The sequence below is a fragment of the Manacus vitellinus genome, unplaced genomic scaffold (assembly GCF_001715985.3).
Source record: "Manacus vitellinus isolate BGI_N305 unplaced genomic scaffold, ASM171598v3 scaffold_15_pilon, whole genome shotgun sequence".
In the NCBI taxonomy this organism is placed as follows: domain Eukaryota; kingdom Metazoa; phylum Chordata; class Aves; order Passeriformes; family Pipridae; genus Manacus; species Manacus vitellinus.
This window is the reverse complement of record NW_021939122.1, coordinates 6436648-6452934: the sequence shown is the minus strand read 5'-3', so window position 1 is coordinate 6452934 and position 16287 is coordinate 6436648. Positions and strand designations below refer to the sequence as shown.

Here is a 16287-nt window from a genome sequence, read left to right as displayed (position 1 = left end):
CCTTAGCAAAGCCAAAGCAGTTTCCATGGTGATGGAGAAGCTCCAGGCACCCAGTGATGCAGCTGCTGTGTTGGATGGGATCAGTAGCCTTTTCATACAGAGGCTGCTCTTGTAAAGCTTTTGTGCGTTTATGTGGTACTCACTCATAGGTTGTATCCAGCTCTGGAACGTAAAATGAGGGGTGAGGGGAAGATTTGAATTGACTGAAGTGAGTGCTGACCTAAAAAGGAAACAGGAAAAGAGGGGTGAAAATGTTTCAAGTCTTGAAGTATCCACAGGTGACACATGCATTGTGACAGCTTGAGTGGATTTGATACTCTGGTCAGTACTTTTCTGAGATGTTGTGTGCCAGCATTAGTAGCTCCTGAAGTTCTTGTGTCAAGTGGAAGTGTCAGATTCATATTCCCAGGTCTTAACTTTCTTCTGAATAGGATTCAAAATCAGAATGGGTCTCTTTCTTTGTATTGAGACTAGAAATTCCCTAGGACTTGGGTAAAGTGGATTATCTTGTGACTTGTGCATCTGAGCAATTAAAATGTCTTACAATTCCCTTGGTCCCCTTTCTGGGTAATAATCTCTCAATATCTCAGCTCAGGTATGTGGAATTAATTACATACTTTTCCTCTGGGATCTTACAACCTGTGCTTTCACTTTCTTATTGCTGAGACAGCAGATACAACATCTCCAGGTTCCCACACTGGAAATGCCCATTTTGCACTTCTGCTTTGATCTTCTATTAACCTGTGCTTTGTGGGTGCTGCAGCACATGTGTAGGAATTGTGTGTAAAACTGCTCAATTAAAATAATAATTTGATCATTTGGGCCCAGATTTTTAGTGGTTTTAAGCATTGGTTGCTCTCCTCTGAACTAGGTACTAAAAGAGATTTGTATTCTGTCTTTCAGGTGGCGCAGGGGACCGGGAAAAGATGCCTGTCAATCATGAGGCTTTCCTGCTCATGGCTAATTCCCAGAACGAAATGGAAGATTGGGTAAAAGCCATCCGACGGGTTATATGGGCTCCATTTGGTGGAGGTATTGCAAATAGCTCACATGCACATAAATTAAAACATTTGCCTCAAGGTAAAACATATTCTTGTGATACTAGGATATGTGTAACACTGTAAAATCACTGAGATGTCTAGATAAGCTCTTGATTGTCTGGAGTATTTTGAAGCAAGGAGATTGGGTTGATTTCCCCCCCACACCCCTCCTGCCAGGGGATGGACAGGAATAGAAGGGAAGGGCACATGCAGACTGTATAACTGACTCAGAAATGGGTGGTGATAACAAACATATTGCTGTTGTCACTACTCAGTTCTTTACAGCAAATTATTCTGTGGACCTTTTGTATCCTTATGGACATGAAGGAGTCTATCCAGTTATCTTGGTTTTCTTCCATAAGGGCGGATGCCCACCTTGAACATCCATACCAGCCAGAGGCAGCAAAACTTTGAATCTAATTAACGTAGGGCCCAGTTGAGAAGGCAAAGCTTCCACTGGCTTTAGTTGGGGGTGTAGCCTGAAGAAGAACAGGGTCAGGCTGAGTGAACACCTGTAAGGTAATACAGCTGCCGACAATTCCTGTAGTTAAAATGAACAAAAAATCCAGACTCTTGGTATTGATATGGTACCATAGTCTTAGAATTCTCAAGTCAGTAGATTAGATAGGAGTTGTTTGTGTGGTTTTAGCATAGAACAAGGGTTCACAGTTGTTTTCTTCTGAGTTCATGTTGGTGACAGCAGCTGCTGGCTTGGTGCTGGACACTGGGCTTTGAAGTGACTTCCATGCTACTGATGGAGTTCATGCAAATAGTGTTATCATATGCAGATAGTGCTGTCGACATCTTTTGAGGGGTACAGATAAAAAAGCACCAGATAAGGGTTAGGTAATACAATTACTTTTGCAGAAATGAAGTTACTAGTTTTCCTGGATGTAGGGGTGAGAAAAGTGACCTTGATGCAATTGAGGGAGGCTCAAATACCACAAGGTCACCAAGAAGACCTGGTGTTTGTTAGTAACTTTTATCTTGTTGGTTTTTGGTTTGTTTTTTTTCTTTTTCTTTTAAGTGACTCTTGAAATTTGGAGTTCCTGTGTAGCAGCATTTGCTTTGTCTGGAGGAGATAAAATCTCTACTGATGCAATTTTTTCCTAGATCCTTCTTTCACTTAGCAGAAAGGGCGTATGTAAAAAAGTTAGCTTGTATCTGATATGAGAGCTTGTGTGTGATGCTGTTGTGCTGTGGGCAGAACAAGCCCTCTTCATTAGTAGAAATGGGTCTACCATGATTTCTCCTCAAACATGAATATGTGCTTGTTTTGCTTTCACTCTGAATTCCAGTCCACAATGAAGGGTCTTTTAGTCTCTGAGCTCAGTGCAAGTCTTCCATCAGAAGTCTCAGAATCTAAGCTGGTATTTCTGTGGCCATTTGTAGTGTACCTTATAGTGTGTATTTTACAGCTTTGCTATGTGCATCCAAGAAATACTGTGAGGAAAAAGGAGGCAGTCATGACAAATGCTACATGTTCTAGCAACAGCCATCTTTAGGGCATGTTTTGTCAGCACTGTGGGTATCAGTGCAAATTTGGCTTCTTTTTTTGCTAATGTTTTGAACAGTCTCTTGAAGTAGTTTCAGAGCAAACATCTTTAAGTATTAAAATAATAAGTAATTAAAAATCACAATATTTTAAAAACAAAAACATCAGAATGGCATAAAAGTAGGGATGGACTTCCTTTTTTTTATTTGTCTGTTTAAGGGGTAGTATTGTCCTAATTAATATGCTATTCTTCTGTACCTCTAAACTTCTCTGCAAAACTATCAGATGACATTTTGGTTTTCCTTTAACTGAGGCAGATACTGTTACTCTTACATTGATTCCAGGAACTGGGACTTTATGAGATACCATAGAACCATAAAATGAAATCATGAGGATGTGGAAGTGGGTGGGGGCACTACAGCAGTGCAAGGGGGAATACAGCAGCTTCTGTTTGTTGCTCTTTTCACATGCTGCAGATTTGATCTTGTTCCATCAGTGTCGGTGTAAAGGTTGTTTCGGATGTCAGTGAGAGCTGGCTTAAGCCCTGTGGAAGAGAAGCACTGCTGTTTGCAGAGTTGGAAATAAGTGCAATTATGTATTGATTTTTCCTATCTGTGGATTAAAACTACACAAGAATATGGGTACACCCTGGGCAATCAGTCTGACCTGAGCTCTCTGCCTTACTACTGAAATGCAGCAGACTGAGGCTAGCTTGGCTATGCCTGCTTTGTAGTCCAAGCTGCATGGGCAGATTCTTATGCTGGGGTCACTTCTCTGAGCTAACAGAAGTACTAAACACTGTCAGGGGTGGGTTTTTTCTCCCACTGCAGCCATGGCTTCCCACCAGGTTTCATTCTGCTCACACTAGTGGTTACACAGCTGTGCAGTAGGAAATGACCTGACAGGAAAAAAAAAGGGTGGAAGATTAGTTTGAAAGTAGATTGATTCCTTGGTCCTGCTAACCATGCAGCTGCAGGACTAGTAGTTCCAACACAATGAGGACATGGGGGAGAGATGAGGGGGTAGAAGAGAGCATGCTTGTTCATTCTGACTGCAACCCACACTTAAATTGGCTTAAAGAACTGTGGAGCTGCATCCTCAGTTTCTTTGCACTTTGCAAAGAATTTATAGGAATGTCAATAACTATGAAACAGTGAAGATGTTCAAACCAATTTTTCCAAATGGTTTTTAGGCAGTCTGGGGAAATGATCAAACTTACACCTTCTCCATCAGAATCAGAGCAGGGCAATTTCTTTGAGTGAGATTGCAGCTTAATTCAAATGTGGGAAGACAATAAACATAGCTGTCTCTGTTTTAATTGAATAATTTGAACTCTGCTTTGCTACCACCACTAATTTGAGAGCCAAGTCTTATCTATCAACACTATTTAATATAGTATGCTAAAGGGAGGAATTAAAAAGCAGGCTTCATTATTAATATGCAAATATCCAGCCCTGGAGAAGGTTGATATGGTGTAAAAAAGAATTATGCAAAGATAAAAGGGGGGGGCTTAACCACACTGTAATCTTTGCTGATGTACTGAAGAAACGTAAATAAAAAGGGTTGAGGGTACCTTCTTATATGTTGCTGCGAGCACATGAACTGTGCTTAAAGGTCAACAGCAAAGGCTTCTTAAAACAGAAAACTCCCCAAAGCTGCTGAGGATCCTAAATTATTAATAGACACATTCAGATTTAAAAGCCATATGGAATGTGTTCTTTGAAATACACTTCAAATGTGGCTTTAAAATAAAATCCTAGAGTTTCTGAGTCTTTTGAAGAAGAGCTGTCTTGTTTATAGGGAAAATAATTTCCTAACAAGTTTCCTTGAGTTTCAGGCTCCTTAATTCTTTAGTCTAGCCCATCTCATTCAGACCAGAAGATTTTGTAAACAGTGATTTGAGAGTATTCTGTATGTTTTGATTGTCTTTAAGAAAAAAATTTGTCACAGTGACTTGATAGAAGTAAGTTTTGGAGCACATTCTGACAGAGGGTGATTAAAACTGTTTCCTATGGTCCTTTTTACTTCTGTGACAAATTTTGTTCCAAGTTTACACCACTAAAAGCTTATCTGGAGAGTCCCTCTGTGTCCTACAGTCATGCTGTTCAGCAGTTGCTCTTTCATGTGAAGTGCTTGTAGCAGTGCTGTAGTGCTAAATGCAAAGGGTTTGTGGCCATAGGCTTGGGTGAGAATGACCTTGCTAGTGTCTTCCAAAGGTGGATGCATTTGGTGTAGTTGGGGGAGAGAGGAGGTCATTCCTAGCTCTGTACATGTAGGGTGGGGCTGTACTTCTAGTCTGAAGAGGTACAGCCACTAAAAGGAAATCCCTTTTCTTCTACACACCTCTCAGTTGACATGCCTTCCTTATTTTTGTTTCCATCAGCTGTAGAGCAGAATGTGTCTAGGACTGAATTTTTGGCCATGAGATACAAAGCCTGGGCTTTTTGGTGCCTGAATTGAAAGCCAAGTGGCATAACTCTATCACAGCTCAGCACACAGCCAACACTCCATGGGGACAGAATAATTCTCTGTTAATCTTGATTTATGTTTGTGTTTGTTTTCTTCTGTTTACATATTCTGTCTTGCCGTGAGCAGTTCCTTGCTCCTCTGCCAGAAATACACGTCTCAGCCGCTTTCTTTCTCCATTACTTTATCCTAATTTCTCCTCCTCCTCATCCCAAGCTTTCATCAGTTACTTGTGATGCAGGGGAGGTGAAGTAGTTGGAAGGGATGTATTTCCCTTAGGCAAGCATGGAGGGCTTTACCCTGTGACAAAGGAATTGCGTTGCAAGAGCTTCAGGAAGTTTCTCTGCTCAGGAGGAATAGTCAGTTTTTAACTGGTGGGGTCTGAGGAACTGTCCACTGAGGAAGCCACTCTACTATTGTTAATTCCAGACATCTTTCCCATATAGATAAACCATGATGTGTGGATTCTTTCTTCTTCTGCCAGCAAACAGCGCAGAAAATATTTTGGGGTTTTTTTTTTGGCAACCAGGGCCTTATTGTGCAGACCATGTCTTGTATTAGGGGAGAGCTACAAACTAGGGTAATTGAGGTGTAATTTAGTTCCTGGGTCAATGTCCTTATGGGTAAATGGAAGACTAGACCTACATAGGCCTAATTAGGAATCCTGCTTTGGATGAGTAAATGTCTTTCAGATAACACCTGCATGAGAGCAAACGTGATCTGTTGTGAAGGGTCAGGTTTTGTATTAGATGCATGTCCACCTGGATGCCAGACTGTTTAGAAGCTAGGATTAAGTTTTGGAAGTCTTGAGTTTAATTTTTTCACCTGCAAGATGGGAATTTTCCAGTAAGAGCATCATAAGCATAAAGCCATATCAGTGAATTTAAGATGCTAAGATACCACAGTAATGAAGAGCAGGGAGGTGACTTCTGTTACTTCCCCAGTGTGAAGACAGAGAAGAGGTTTCTGCTCCCTTTCTTGCTAGTGGGCTACCCCTGACTGACAGTCTCAAGTAGGATTCCTGACTGGGTCAAGAGGTGCCCCTTCACTAGGTGTGAGGGTGGGCTTCCCTTGTGCAGGCTGCCCCAGGTGTGTGGTGTTTGTTGTGCCTGATAGGTGCTGTTATCTCTGCACAGAGATAGCTGGCGCCTGATGCAGCTTATCACTGTTTGCTCTTTGCTGTTGTCTAATGCTGGGAGATGGGCCCAGCCAAGGGAAGAGGAAGAGAAAGATGATGGGGGTTATGAGTTCAGATATTTGCCCAGGACTAGGGGATGCATGAATCATCTGTAAGGAGGTGCTGGTTAGCCTTGCCCCAGGCAAAGGTATCACAAGCAGATGGTACACTTTAGGATATAGAAACTGAGATACAGCATGTAACTAAAGTGAGTTGGGAGCGGATTTTGCTGCTGCAACTGTTTACAACAAAGAAAGTTTTAAGATCTAAGATCTGATTAAGTTCTTTTTTAAAATTTATCTCTGTCAGATACATCTGGGTCTTCTATTAATGCTTTATGACCAGAATATTTTACTGTCATATTCTACTGCCTTGAGGTAGGGAAAGGCAATTGTCCTCATTTTCTGTAGAGGAAGAATCTGAAGTATTGAGCAATCAGCTAACTTGCCTGAGGTGACAATGACTGTCTGTAAAAGAGCCACTCTGAATGCAGATAGAAAAATTGTCTGGAACTCTGGACCTTGACCTTCTCAGAGATATGTTTGGAAGAATCCCATGGGATGTGGTCCTGGAGGGAGGAGGGGACCAGGAGACCATGTTGATTTTTAAGGATTACTTCCTTCAAGCTCAAACAGCACTCCTCCTTGTGCAGGTAACTAAGCAAAGGTGACATGGATGAACAAGGAGCTCCTGACAAAGCTCATTACCTACAAAGGAAGCACAGAAGTGGAAGCAGGGACCAGTGACCTAAGAGGGGAAATACAGAGAAACTGAGCATGCAGGAACAGACTTAGGAAAAGGACACCTGTAGTTAAATTTGGTTAGGGATGTGAAGGGTAACACTGGGGCCAATACTGTTTAACAACTTTGTTAATGACCTGGAAAATGGGACTGAGTACACTCTCGAGTAAGCTTGCAGATGATATTGGGAAGAATGATTGGTGTATCAGATGATTGTGTCATCATTTAGAGGGGGCTCAGCAGGCTGAAGAAATCAGTGAACAGGAACTCCACGAAGTTCAACAGAGAGTAATGCAAAGTCCTGCACACGAGGTTGATGAATAAATGTAGTCAACAGTGTATGTTGGGAGCTGACTGACTGGAAAGCATCTTTACAGAAAAGCACCTGAGATGCTCTTGGACAAGTTGAACATGAGCCAGCAATGCACCCTTGTGGCCAACAGGTTCCTGGGCTGCATTAGGAAGAGCATTGCCAGCAGGTTCAGGGAGGTGAGCCTTCCCCTCAGCGCTGGTAAGACCACATCTGGAGTTCTTTGTCCAGTTCTGGTGTCCCTGGACAAGAACATGGGCTTATAGGAGTGAGTCAAGTGAAAGACCACTAAAATGATTAAAGGATTGTGGCAAGTAAAATACTAAGAGAAGCTGAGGAGGCTGGGATTGTTTAACCTGAAGAAGAGAAGGTGCAGAATGGTTCCTATAAGTGTGTATAAATATTTGATGAAAGGGTCTAAAACTAAAAGCAAAAGTGAAGCGTGTCAAGGGCAAAAGGTGTTCCTTACTGACTTTTGAAGATCTTACCTTTAGAAGTCACATCCTGCTCCCCTGCTTCTTGCATGTATTTCACCTTTAAAGCTGCTGGGTCAAAGCTTTCAGTGACATTCAGTATTAGAGCCTAAGCTGGTCTGGCTTCTGAGTGGAGACCATGCAGTAGCCTGGTTAACACAGAGCAAAAATTAATTTTCTTGGAGTACTGTGTCAGGACTTGACAGGGGGAAAGTCACCTCCTACTGGTTTCAAAAGCCCCAGGCAGCAGCACGAGTTCTGCACTGCAGCACCATCTCCAGCTGTCGTTAGCCAGCTTAGTCCCAGTGGCTTCTGAAGGATAATGCAGTTTGGCATCAGGAGAATGAATTTGCAGTGCTTTATCTGTTACTGTGGGCAGTCTGGGGCACCAAAGAGTGCACCAAAGGCACCCTGAGCTGGGGAATGGCAGGCAGCTTCTCGGTGCCTCTGCTCAACCAGATAGCAGGTAGAGAAAAACTACAAACAGAAATTACTTCATAACATTTGCAGGTGAACAGAGTTAAGCTTTTCATGGGATTCGCTTGATGGAACTTCTTTTGGTTGGGAAATGCTGATTTGATAAAATGAAACATCATATGGGTATGTTTTCATTTGAATGAAACTTGTGCTAGGAAAGGTTTTTTGAGCTCAGGGTAGAATTTTTAATACAAACTCTGCCCTGAATTGGTCTTGTATTCCAGAGGTTGTATAAGCAATTAAGATGTAAAATGTATCCATCTGAATCCATTTCCTCAAAAAAATTACTATGGAAATGTTCTTGGAAAAGAGAAAATTGCAGGAAGGGCTGATGGATAAAATGACACGTCTAAGGAGAATTTGAACAGTGCACAGTGACGAGGTTTGAACCAAAAAAAATTGAGTTTCCTGTAGAGCACAATTGAAATGTGAAATTCATTGTCACAATAAAAATAACATATGGATTAAAAATAAAATTATTTGTGTTCATAGAAGATAAGTCTACCTGGGCAATCAAAGAAAGATTTCTGGAGGCAGTCATTAACTTCATATGCCTTGTGTTGTGAGGAGCAGTTCAGCTTTAGATAAAATATGATGAGGCTTGTGTTTGCTTCAATAATGGATTGCTTTCCTCTTCAGCCATGGAGAGGTGACAGTGGCTGTGCATTTGTCACGTTGTTGGTGCCTACTGCCTGTAGCACTTGGTCTGACCAACATCACCCCCTACACTGGTGGTTTCTCAGTGAGACCACTCCTGTAATCATTAGTTTTGTGCTTCATGTCCGAAAGCTGACAGTCCTTAAAACACTGATGGTTCTCACTGCACATCCTGACTGTGTATTAATGGGACAAACATGTTATTGTGGTGTTTCTCAGCTTGCAGGCAAGTATTTTAATTTCTGTGTATTAGTCCTTTGATGAATGTTATGAGGATATGTGATTACTGAATGGTAACCTGCTCCTTGCAAGTTGCAATTTTAACCATTTAGGAGTCAAGAACAAATAAATCCACCCTGTCTCTCTTTTCCTATTTTCTTTCTAATGTTATCCTTCTACCCTCCACAGTTGCTCCTTTTTTTTCCCTCTTTCATCATCATGTAATTGGACTTGCAATTTCCCCTTCATGCCTTCTGAGTTGCAGGTGAGAGAAGGGAACATTCAGCTGTTTACCTCTTCTAGAAGTGTTCTTTATAGCTTAGCAAATTTAGTGAAATGTTTATCCACTTCACAAATTGGAACTAAATGCCATCGCTTCCCCAAGCAGAGCCAGTCAGGTTCAGCTGTTGCTGGAACTGAGATGATGTTATTGCTTGCGTGGTGAAGCTGTAAGTTAAGTTGTGCTTTTTATTGATTGAGGATTTAAGTTGGTCAGTGGAGGATAAAGAAAAATATATGGGAATTAGGTAACAGATTTTCACCACTGGTTGAGTTTGAGGATACAAAAAAGTGAAACCATACACAATTTACCTGGCAGTGAGTTTTACAATTGCAAGTTAGAGACTGACAGAGGTATTTCTGATGAAGTTTGAACTGGATAATCATCTGGTGTGTTCAGTGTTGATCCTATCTGCATCTCAGTGACTGATTGTGCTTGCGTTTTCAACCTTGGGATATGGGAAGTCTTGGGATGTGGAAAAGCTGCCAGACATAAACCTGTTTGGTTTTCTGAATGGGTAAAACTGCCTGGTGTGCCAAATTTTGGTTGTGAGTCTAGATCACAGGCCCTGCCAGGTTTCTAGATGGCCAGAAATCCAGGTAAATAATTTCTTTCTGTACTAGAGATGAGGATCAGCAACAGGTTTCAGACTCCATGATCCTTGCATTTGAACCCACAGCTGGAATTCTCATCTATCTCTGGTGATGAGACACTGGTGGCAAAAATTATACTATGTCATAACTATTTTTTAACTTACTCATACCCAGAATTTTTGTAAAGTTTTCTGTGCATTGGGGGCATCAACATGCAGCACACTTCAAAGAGATGATCTGCTGGTCAGGTGCTTTCTACAGACATAGCTTATGACAATGGTATGGAAGCTCTTTTTTAAACATAGAGACATATGCAAGAGTCAGTAAACAAAAAGGTTCTGTAAAATATGATCTTAGGTTGTGGGAAGAAAGAAGTTTTCCAGGGCACGTTGGTCCAGATCACTGCTTTTTTTTGTTGCCCTTGATGTTTTGTTCTCTAAATACTCTTGCCTTTGTTTAGAGAGAAACAGAGCAATAAACACAGAGCTCTGGATTCAGAATGCCGTGGTTAAGTGATGTTTAGGTTTGTTTATCATCTTTTCTCAGTGAGCACACAGTTAAAATCTCAATTTTAGAGCATAAACTGGTCAGAGTTTATGGCAGGGTAATATACTGTGCTCCTTAGACAGTTTCTTTTCTGACATATTTTGGAGAGCTGGGAAGACACCTCACACAGGTTAGGCAGAATCTGCTGTCATGGAAGGGTGAGTATAGCTATTTGCTAATCTTTAACCCAGAGTGAACTGTTTTATCAGTCAGTAACCAGAAGGCTGTTTATTCTCAGGAGATTTCATTTCACCAGTAAAGGTGGAGACCCCAGCAGGTGAGGGGGGTGGGGTCATAATTTTTTTTGGAGAAGGTTCTGACCAAAGAGTCTGGGGAGGGAGGAAAGTGGAAGGGAAGTTTTCTGTACAGAGGACATACTGCTAAAGTCTTTCCTGCTGAGTTCAGCTTTGTGACTGATGATCTGTAGCCAATTCACTGCCAGCTTTCAGCAGATATAAGATGTTGAAGTGCCTGTGCTTACCTGGATTAAAAAATGAGCCTGTATAAGGCTCAACCTTCTTGAAAATAAGGGAACTTTAGCTCTGGTTCTAACTCTGATACTAGACCCTTTCTGTACAAATAGAGCAATTTCCTAGCTCTGAACTCCCTCAGATCCGCTTGAGTATATTAGCTAATACGCTAAGCCTGTATCTAAAAATACCCACACCCTATGGGCACTTGCTAGAGCTGTAGAAGCCAACAAGTTTGCTCACAATCAGAGACGAGGAGGAATATTTTATGAGTTCATGTGGGTTCACCAATCCTGTCTGTTGCAACCAGATTCAAGACTGAATTTCACCTGAGTTAGATGCCAAGCCTAAAACATGCTTGAATTTTCAGAGGTTGTGTGAGCTGTAGTGAACTTCCCAGCCAGTCTTGAGGCTTGTAGTGACATATATAGGCAGGATGCTTTCTCTATGTTCCAGTACCTGAAACAGAGTAACTGCAGTGATGCTAGGTCATGAGAGCATTGCTAGGATTCTGTCCCTGCAATGACATTGGGAAAGAAAATGCCTCCAGTTTCCCAGCAGCAAGTTCATGTGAGATTTACTGTCTAATAAACCTAAGCTCTTCTTTAGAAAATAAGATCTGCCAAGTGGTAAACTTTTCTACAGTTAAAAAACTTCATACAAGTGGGGAAAGAGGGAGTTCAATCTCCATTACCCCTTTTCTCCTTGGCACATGTGTGTGAGGAGATCTCCAGGTGAAAACTACCAGATGGTAGTTTATATGCAATGTGAACAACTCTTTGGATTTTATTGCAATTCCTGCAGTGTCAAGTATACTTTTAGAGTCTTCAGCCCCTGCAATCCAGTGATTATGTGTGAGTCTTGGATTTCATTGTTGAAAATGGGGTTAACAGAGAAAGCAGGATCCAAGTATGACCTGGAAATTCAACAAGAAGAAAAAATTTATATCTTTATCTATATTGTGTTTATTCCAGTCTCATCATATTCTATAGTCTAAGTCATGAACTTTTAACACATTTTTAAAAGGACTGAGGGTTGTTTCATGTAAGAAGATAAGTGGTAACTGGAGAGTGTAGCACAATGTTGCTGTCACAGGACACCTATAGCTGCACAGTTACCTTGTGCAGGGAACAAACTGAGGCAGCTGCCATTTTCTGCTTTAGTTATGATGCTTATGTGAGCAAGCGTGTGCTCCAGCTTTTTTCTCTCACCAGAGATCTGTGTTTGCTGTTTGGAAAACTCAGAAATCTGAGTTTGCATCAGTTTCATCATCTTTCTTACAACTCATAGCATTATAGGCTCTGGAGAAGTCTAATCATGCTTGGAGTCATGCTGTGTCCTTGGCCACAGAGACGCTGTGAATTTCACAGGTTAATTATACTTTCGGTATAACAATATCCACGTTAAACAGCACGACTTTCTATTTCGTTGGATACCTCCTTGTTTCTGTGTTTTGAGAGATGGAAAACAGAAATGGAGAAGTGAATGGAAGAATAAAAGTCTGCATTTGCTATCTCCTGGGCTCCTATCCCAAACACTGAGTCTTGGGCGCTATAATGTTATTAACAGATGGGACACATTTTGAGATATTATTCCAGGGAATAGTGCCAAAAATCCTGGTAGTGTCTCTGCCATTTAGAAGAGTTAGCACTGTAGGCAGGCTCTCCCTAACCTGCAGCCTTCTGTGTTCACAACAAGGGAAGAGAGGATAATTAAAGGATGAGGAATACCCAGGATCTCATTTGTACCTTTTGTTTAAGGATTTCCATCACTTTCCAAATATTCTGTAGTGTGCTTTAAATAGTGTCTAGTGTATTGTCTGAGCTTCTGAGTCTAGGTATGCAATGCCATGCTACTCAGGGTATACCTTGAATAGCTGAGGAATGCCTTACTACCTTGCCAATCATAGAATATTTTGAGTTGGAAGGGATCCACTAGTATCATCCAAATCTAAGTTCTGGTGCTGTGCAGGACAGCCCCAAGAATCACAGCATTTTCAAGAACTGGAGCTTTTGATCCTGGTACTGCCTTCACCTGTAGTGAGGGGTATTCTTTTCTTCAGGAGCTTTTGGGTCAAAACAGAGAATGTAGAGAAGTTTGTTGTGGAACAACACTGTCTCACTGACTGGAATCTCAAAGGTTGACTACTGGGTCAGTGTCTTCTTTGACATGTGTGTTCAAGCCGGGCCACAGTGTAGCTAAGAAAGTGGTGGGCCACTAAGTTCAGATGAATGTGCTCTATACAGTGACCACAGACATATTTTAATAGTTGAAGCAGATGAGCAGCTGTGGACAGGGATAACGTTGTTGTTGTTTTTGTTTTTTCCCTGCAGAGGGAGAAGTAGTTAGCTAAACTTGATAAAATTACCCAGAAGCTTCGTGAAAAAGGTTTTGGGTAGCGGCTGCTGCAGATTTGTAGTCACATGAGTGCATTTTGTGAATGGGATGGGGAGCTGACCTCTGTATAACTGCACGGGGCATTGTCTGATAAGCCTTTTTCTTAACGACAGGCTTCTTTCTCTGAGAGCAGGAGCTGAGAGGGGTGAATATTTTCCTGCAAGCAAAGTGACTGGGTACTGGTTCACATATAAGGAGCTTTTAGTTCATTCCCCTACCAGTTATTTAGCTGAGATATTAATTGTCAGGCAATTTCTCTGTAAAAAGCTAAACCAGAGGCTATAAGTACCAAAAAACCCGCACAGGTCAAGGACTGTAGCTTTTCCTAAGCTTTGTAAAACTTTCTAACATGTCCCAGAGCTGTAGAGGTACTCTTGGGGCATGCTAAGGCTACTCTGGGGAAATGTTCCCCTCCAAAATGAGGTTTCTGGTTCTGGTGCTTTGCGAGCAGATCAGGGGCCAGACCAGGGCACCAGGTTGCCTGCAGCACAGCTAATATTGCCTGTATCAGGAAGGGATCCAGAGTGTGGCATGCAGACGGCAACTGTTGCTCAGCTTTTCCAGCTATCTAGAATAGATCTGACAAGCAATTAGAGCATGAATATATTACAGAGCCGATGGGGGATGCCTTTGTTAAAACTTGTGACCCATACTTAGCTGCTGTTTACATTGGCGGCCGCTTCGAGGGTGGGCAAGACCCTACCTGCCTGTCTTTCTCCTCTCTCCTTCTCTGTGCGGAACGAGCCGGGGAGCTCTGCATCTCATTGGATATTTCAAATGCTTTCTGCACAAGTCATAATTAATGCCGAGTTGTGGAGCTAAGACCAGATGTGCTGCCGAGATTATCTCCCAGGGCAGATCGGCTGCTCTCCGCTCTGAAGCGCTGGGTGAATGGAAAGCTGCCAGTGCTGGGACCCAGAATGTGTCTGATGCCTGAAGTCAGGACTTTCTTTCTCTGCCGCTCCTGCTGTCTGACACTGCCTGGTTTCTGCTTGAAGCTCAGCGCCTGTCATGTAGCAGAGTGCTGCACAAGAACGAGAGGTATGAGATGATTTTCCAGACTTTAGATTTGTTATGGTTTTCCTTCTAGAGGAAAAGCAGATATTTGAGTTTAGCCTTAGACAGAAACTAAGAATCTAAAATAGGAGCTGACTTTACAAAGGGGGAAAGAGTGGGAAGGACAGAGTCATTGTCCCATGGCCAAAAATACTAGTGGAGACCAAGCTAGCATTTGAAGATAGTTCTGGGGAGGAATGTTTCTCTTTGCTTTTAGATAGAATATTTAAATGGATGTACGGGATTGAGAACAATCAGCTCCTAGTATATGGAAACTAGTCCTTGTGTGGAGTGTCAGAAGACACACAGTTCTACCACAGACCCATTTGTGTGACCATGAGCAAGTTATTTCATAATTTTTTCTTGATTCTTAATTATCTGTTGCTTCCTTTCTTTTCCCTCATTCTTGAATTCTTTGGCTGACTAGAATGCTTAGTTTTTCAGGACTATCTTTTTCTTAGGTACATATGGCTCCTTCCATGCAATTCTTTTTTCTGTTGCTGCTGCAGTAATTCACATAGAGTGTGCTTGGGTGGGCTAGGGGAGGGGAAACAAGTTATAGGTTTGTGTGTGTTTTGTGCTGTAGAAGCAAATGCATTTCTGAATATCTGCCCGTGATTTTTTTCTCAGTGCTTTCATGTGTGAGAGGGACAGATAAATGGGAAACTAAGAATGAAAGTGGGAAGGTAAAAGCAGGCACTTACCTGTGCAGGTGAGCACGTACACAATCTTTATATCCGTAAACTGCCTGTCTGTGAGGCACCACATGCGTGCGCGGGTGTATGTTCTGTTGTACAGCAGCATCCAGGTGTAAGCCTGATTATCTTCCCACACATCTTTTAACGTGTGTGTAATAAGCTGTACATACAGCTGACGTAGGTGTGTCTGGACTTTTCCCCCTTTAAGCACATACGGAGTCCTCAGTCCTCCCCATGAAAAAAATCTACTCAAAACCTGACTTTATCTCTGTCTTTAGTTTATTTTGGTTGAAATCAGAGCTCTGAAGAGGAAAAATGTAGCAGAGAGCATATATTTTCCTGCCCACTGCATGTCTGGACAGCATAGCTGAATGTATAGGCTTTGTATGCCTGGAGCTGGTGGGTGAGCTATTCAGGCCAGGACAGAAAGCCTGTCTGTGTCTTAGTCAGTACATCATTCCTGGCTCGCTTTTTCCACAAAGAGTCACCTAAATCTTTAAAGAACAGAGGCAGCTTGTTGGAGTGGAGGAAAGAAATTCTGTAGCTCTGCTAGCCCATTTTTTTTGTATCTCTTGAATCTTTCTGAGATTAAGGATGTGGTTCCAGGCATGCTGGAGTTTTTTTCTGCTTTGAAACCAAACAAAAGGGCCTAACTAAAGATAAGGGTATGACAAGGAAAGTTAACCCTTAGGTTGCTAGCAATCTTTTGGCTTTATTTCCAGCCTAATTCTGTCTGGAGTGTGACTGGATGGCACTGACTCCCCTTCTTCTGAATGAAGAAAAAGACTTTAATGTCTTCCAGCGGGATCATCAAATGGAGTGAAGCGCTGCCAAGTTCAGTCTCAGCTGCAGGCCCCAGTGATTAAAAACAGGCCTGTGCCTCGAGGAACCAGCAGATGAGGCTGTGTGTGACTGGCTCCACATTAGATTTTCCTTGCAAAGCAGGGCAGTCCCTGTCCGACCCGGAGATGCCATCATAACCTGGTAGTTTCACGGACATTTTAGTACATAGTTTGACAAACTCTTCTGAGACCTGACTGAGGTGAGACGAACACTACAGGGCTAGCAGGACACTGCTTCCTCGGTTTGCCCTGTTTTAGCCCTGGGAGGCTGAAGTAGGCGCATCTGTTACATCTGTTACCAGTGTGGTTGTGAGAGCCCTGGTGATAATTCTCCTGAGGGCAGGCTTCAT

General features: G+C 42.2%; 1 protein-coding gene across 1 annotated transcript in view; it reads left to right on the top strand.

Moving 5' to 3' along the window:
* ARHGAP22 (Rho GTPase activating protein 22) overlaps positions 1-16287 on the top strand; it is a 142062-nt gene that overhangs the window by 103963 nt on the left and 21812 nt on the right. Inside the window, exon 4 of the mRNA XM_008929819.3 lies at positions 904-1032. Within this exon, the coding sequence (XP_008928067.2) occupies positions 904-1032 (129 nt within the window). The remainder of the gene's footprint in view (positions 1-903; positions 1033-16287) is intronic.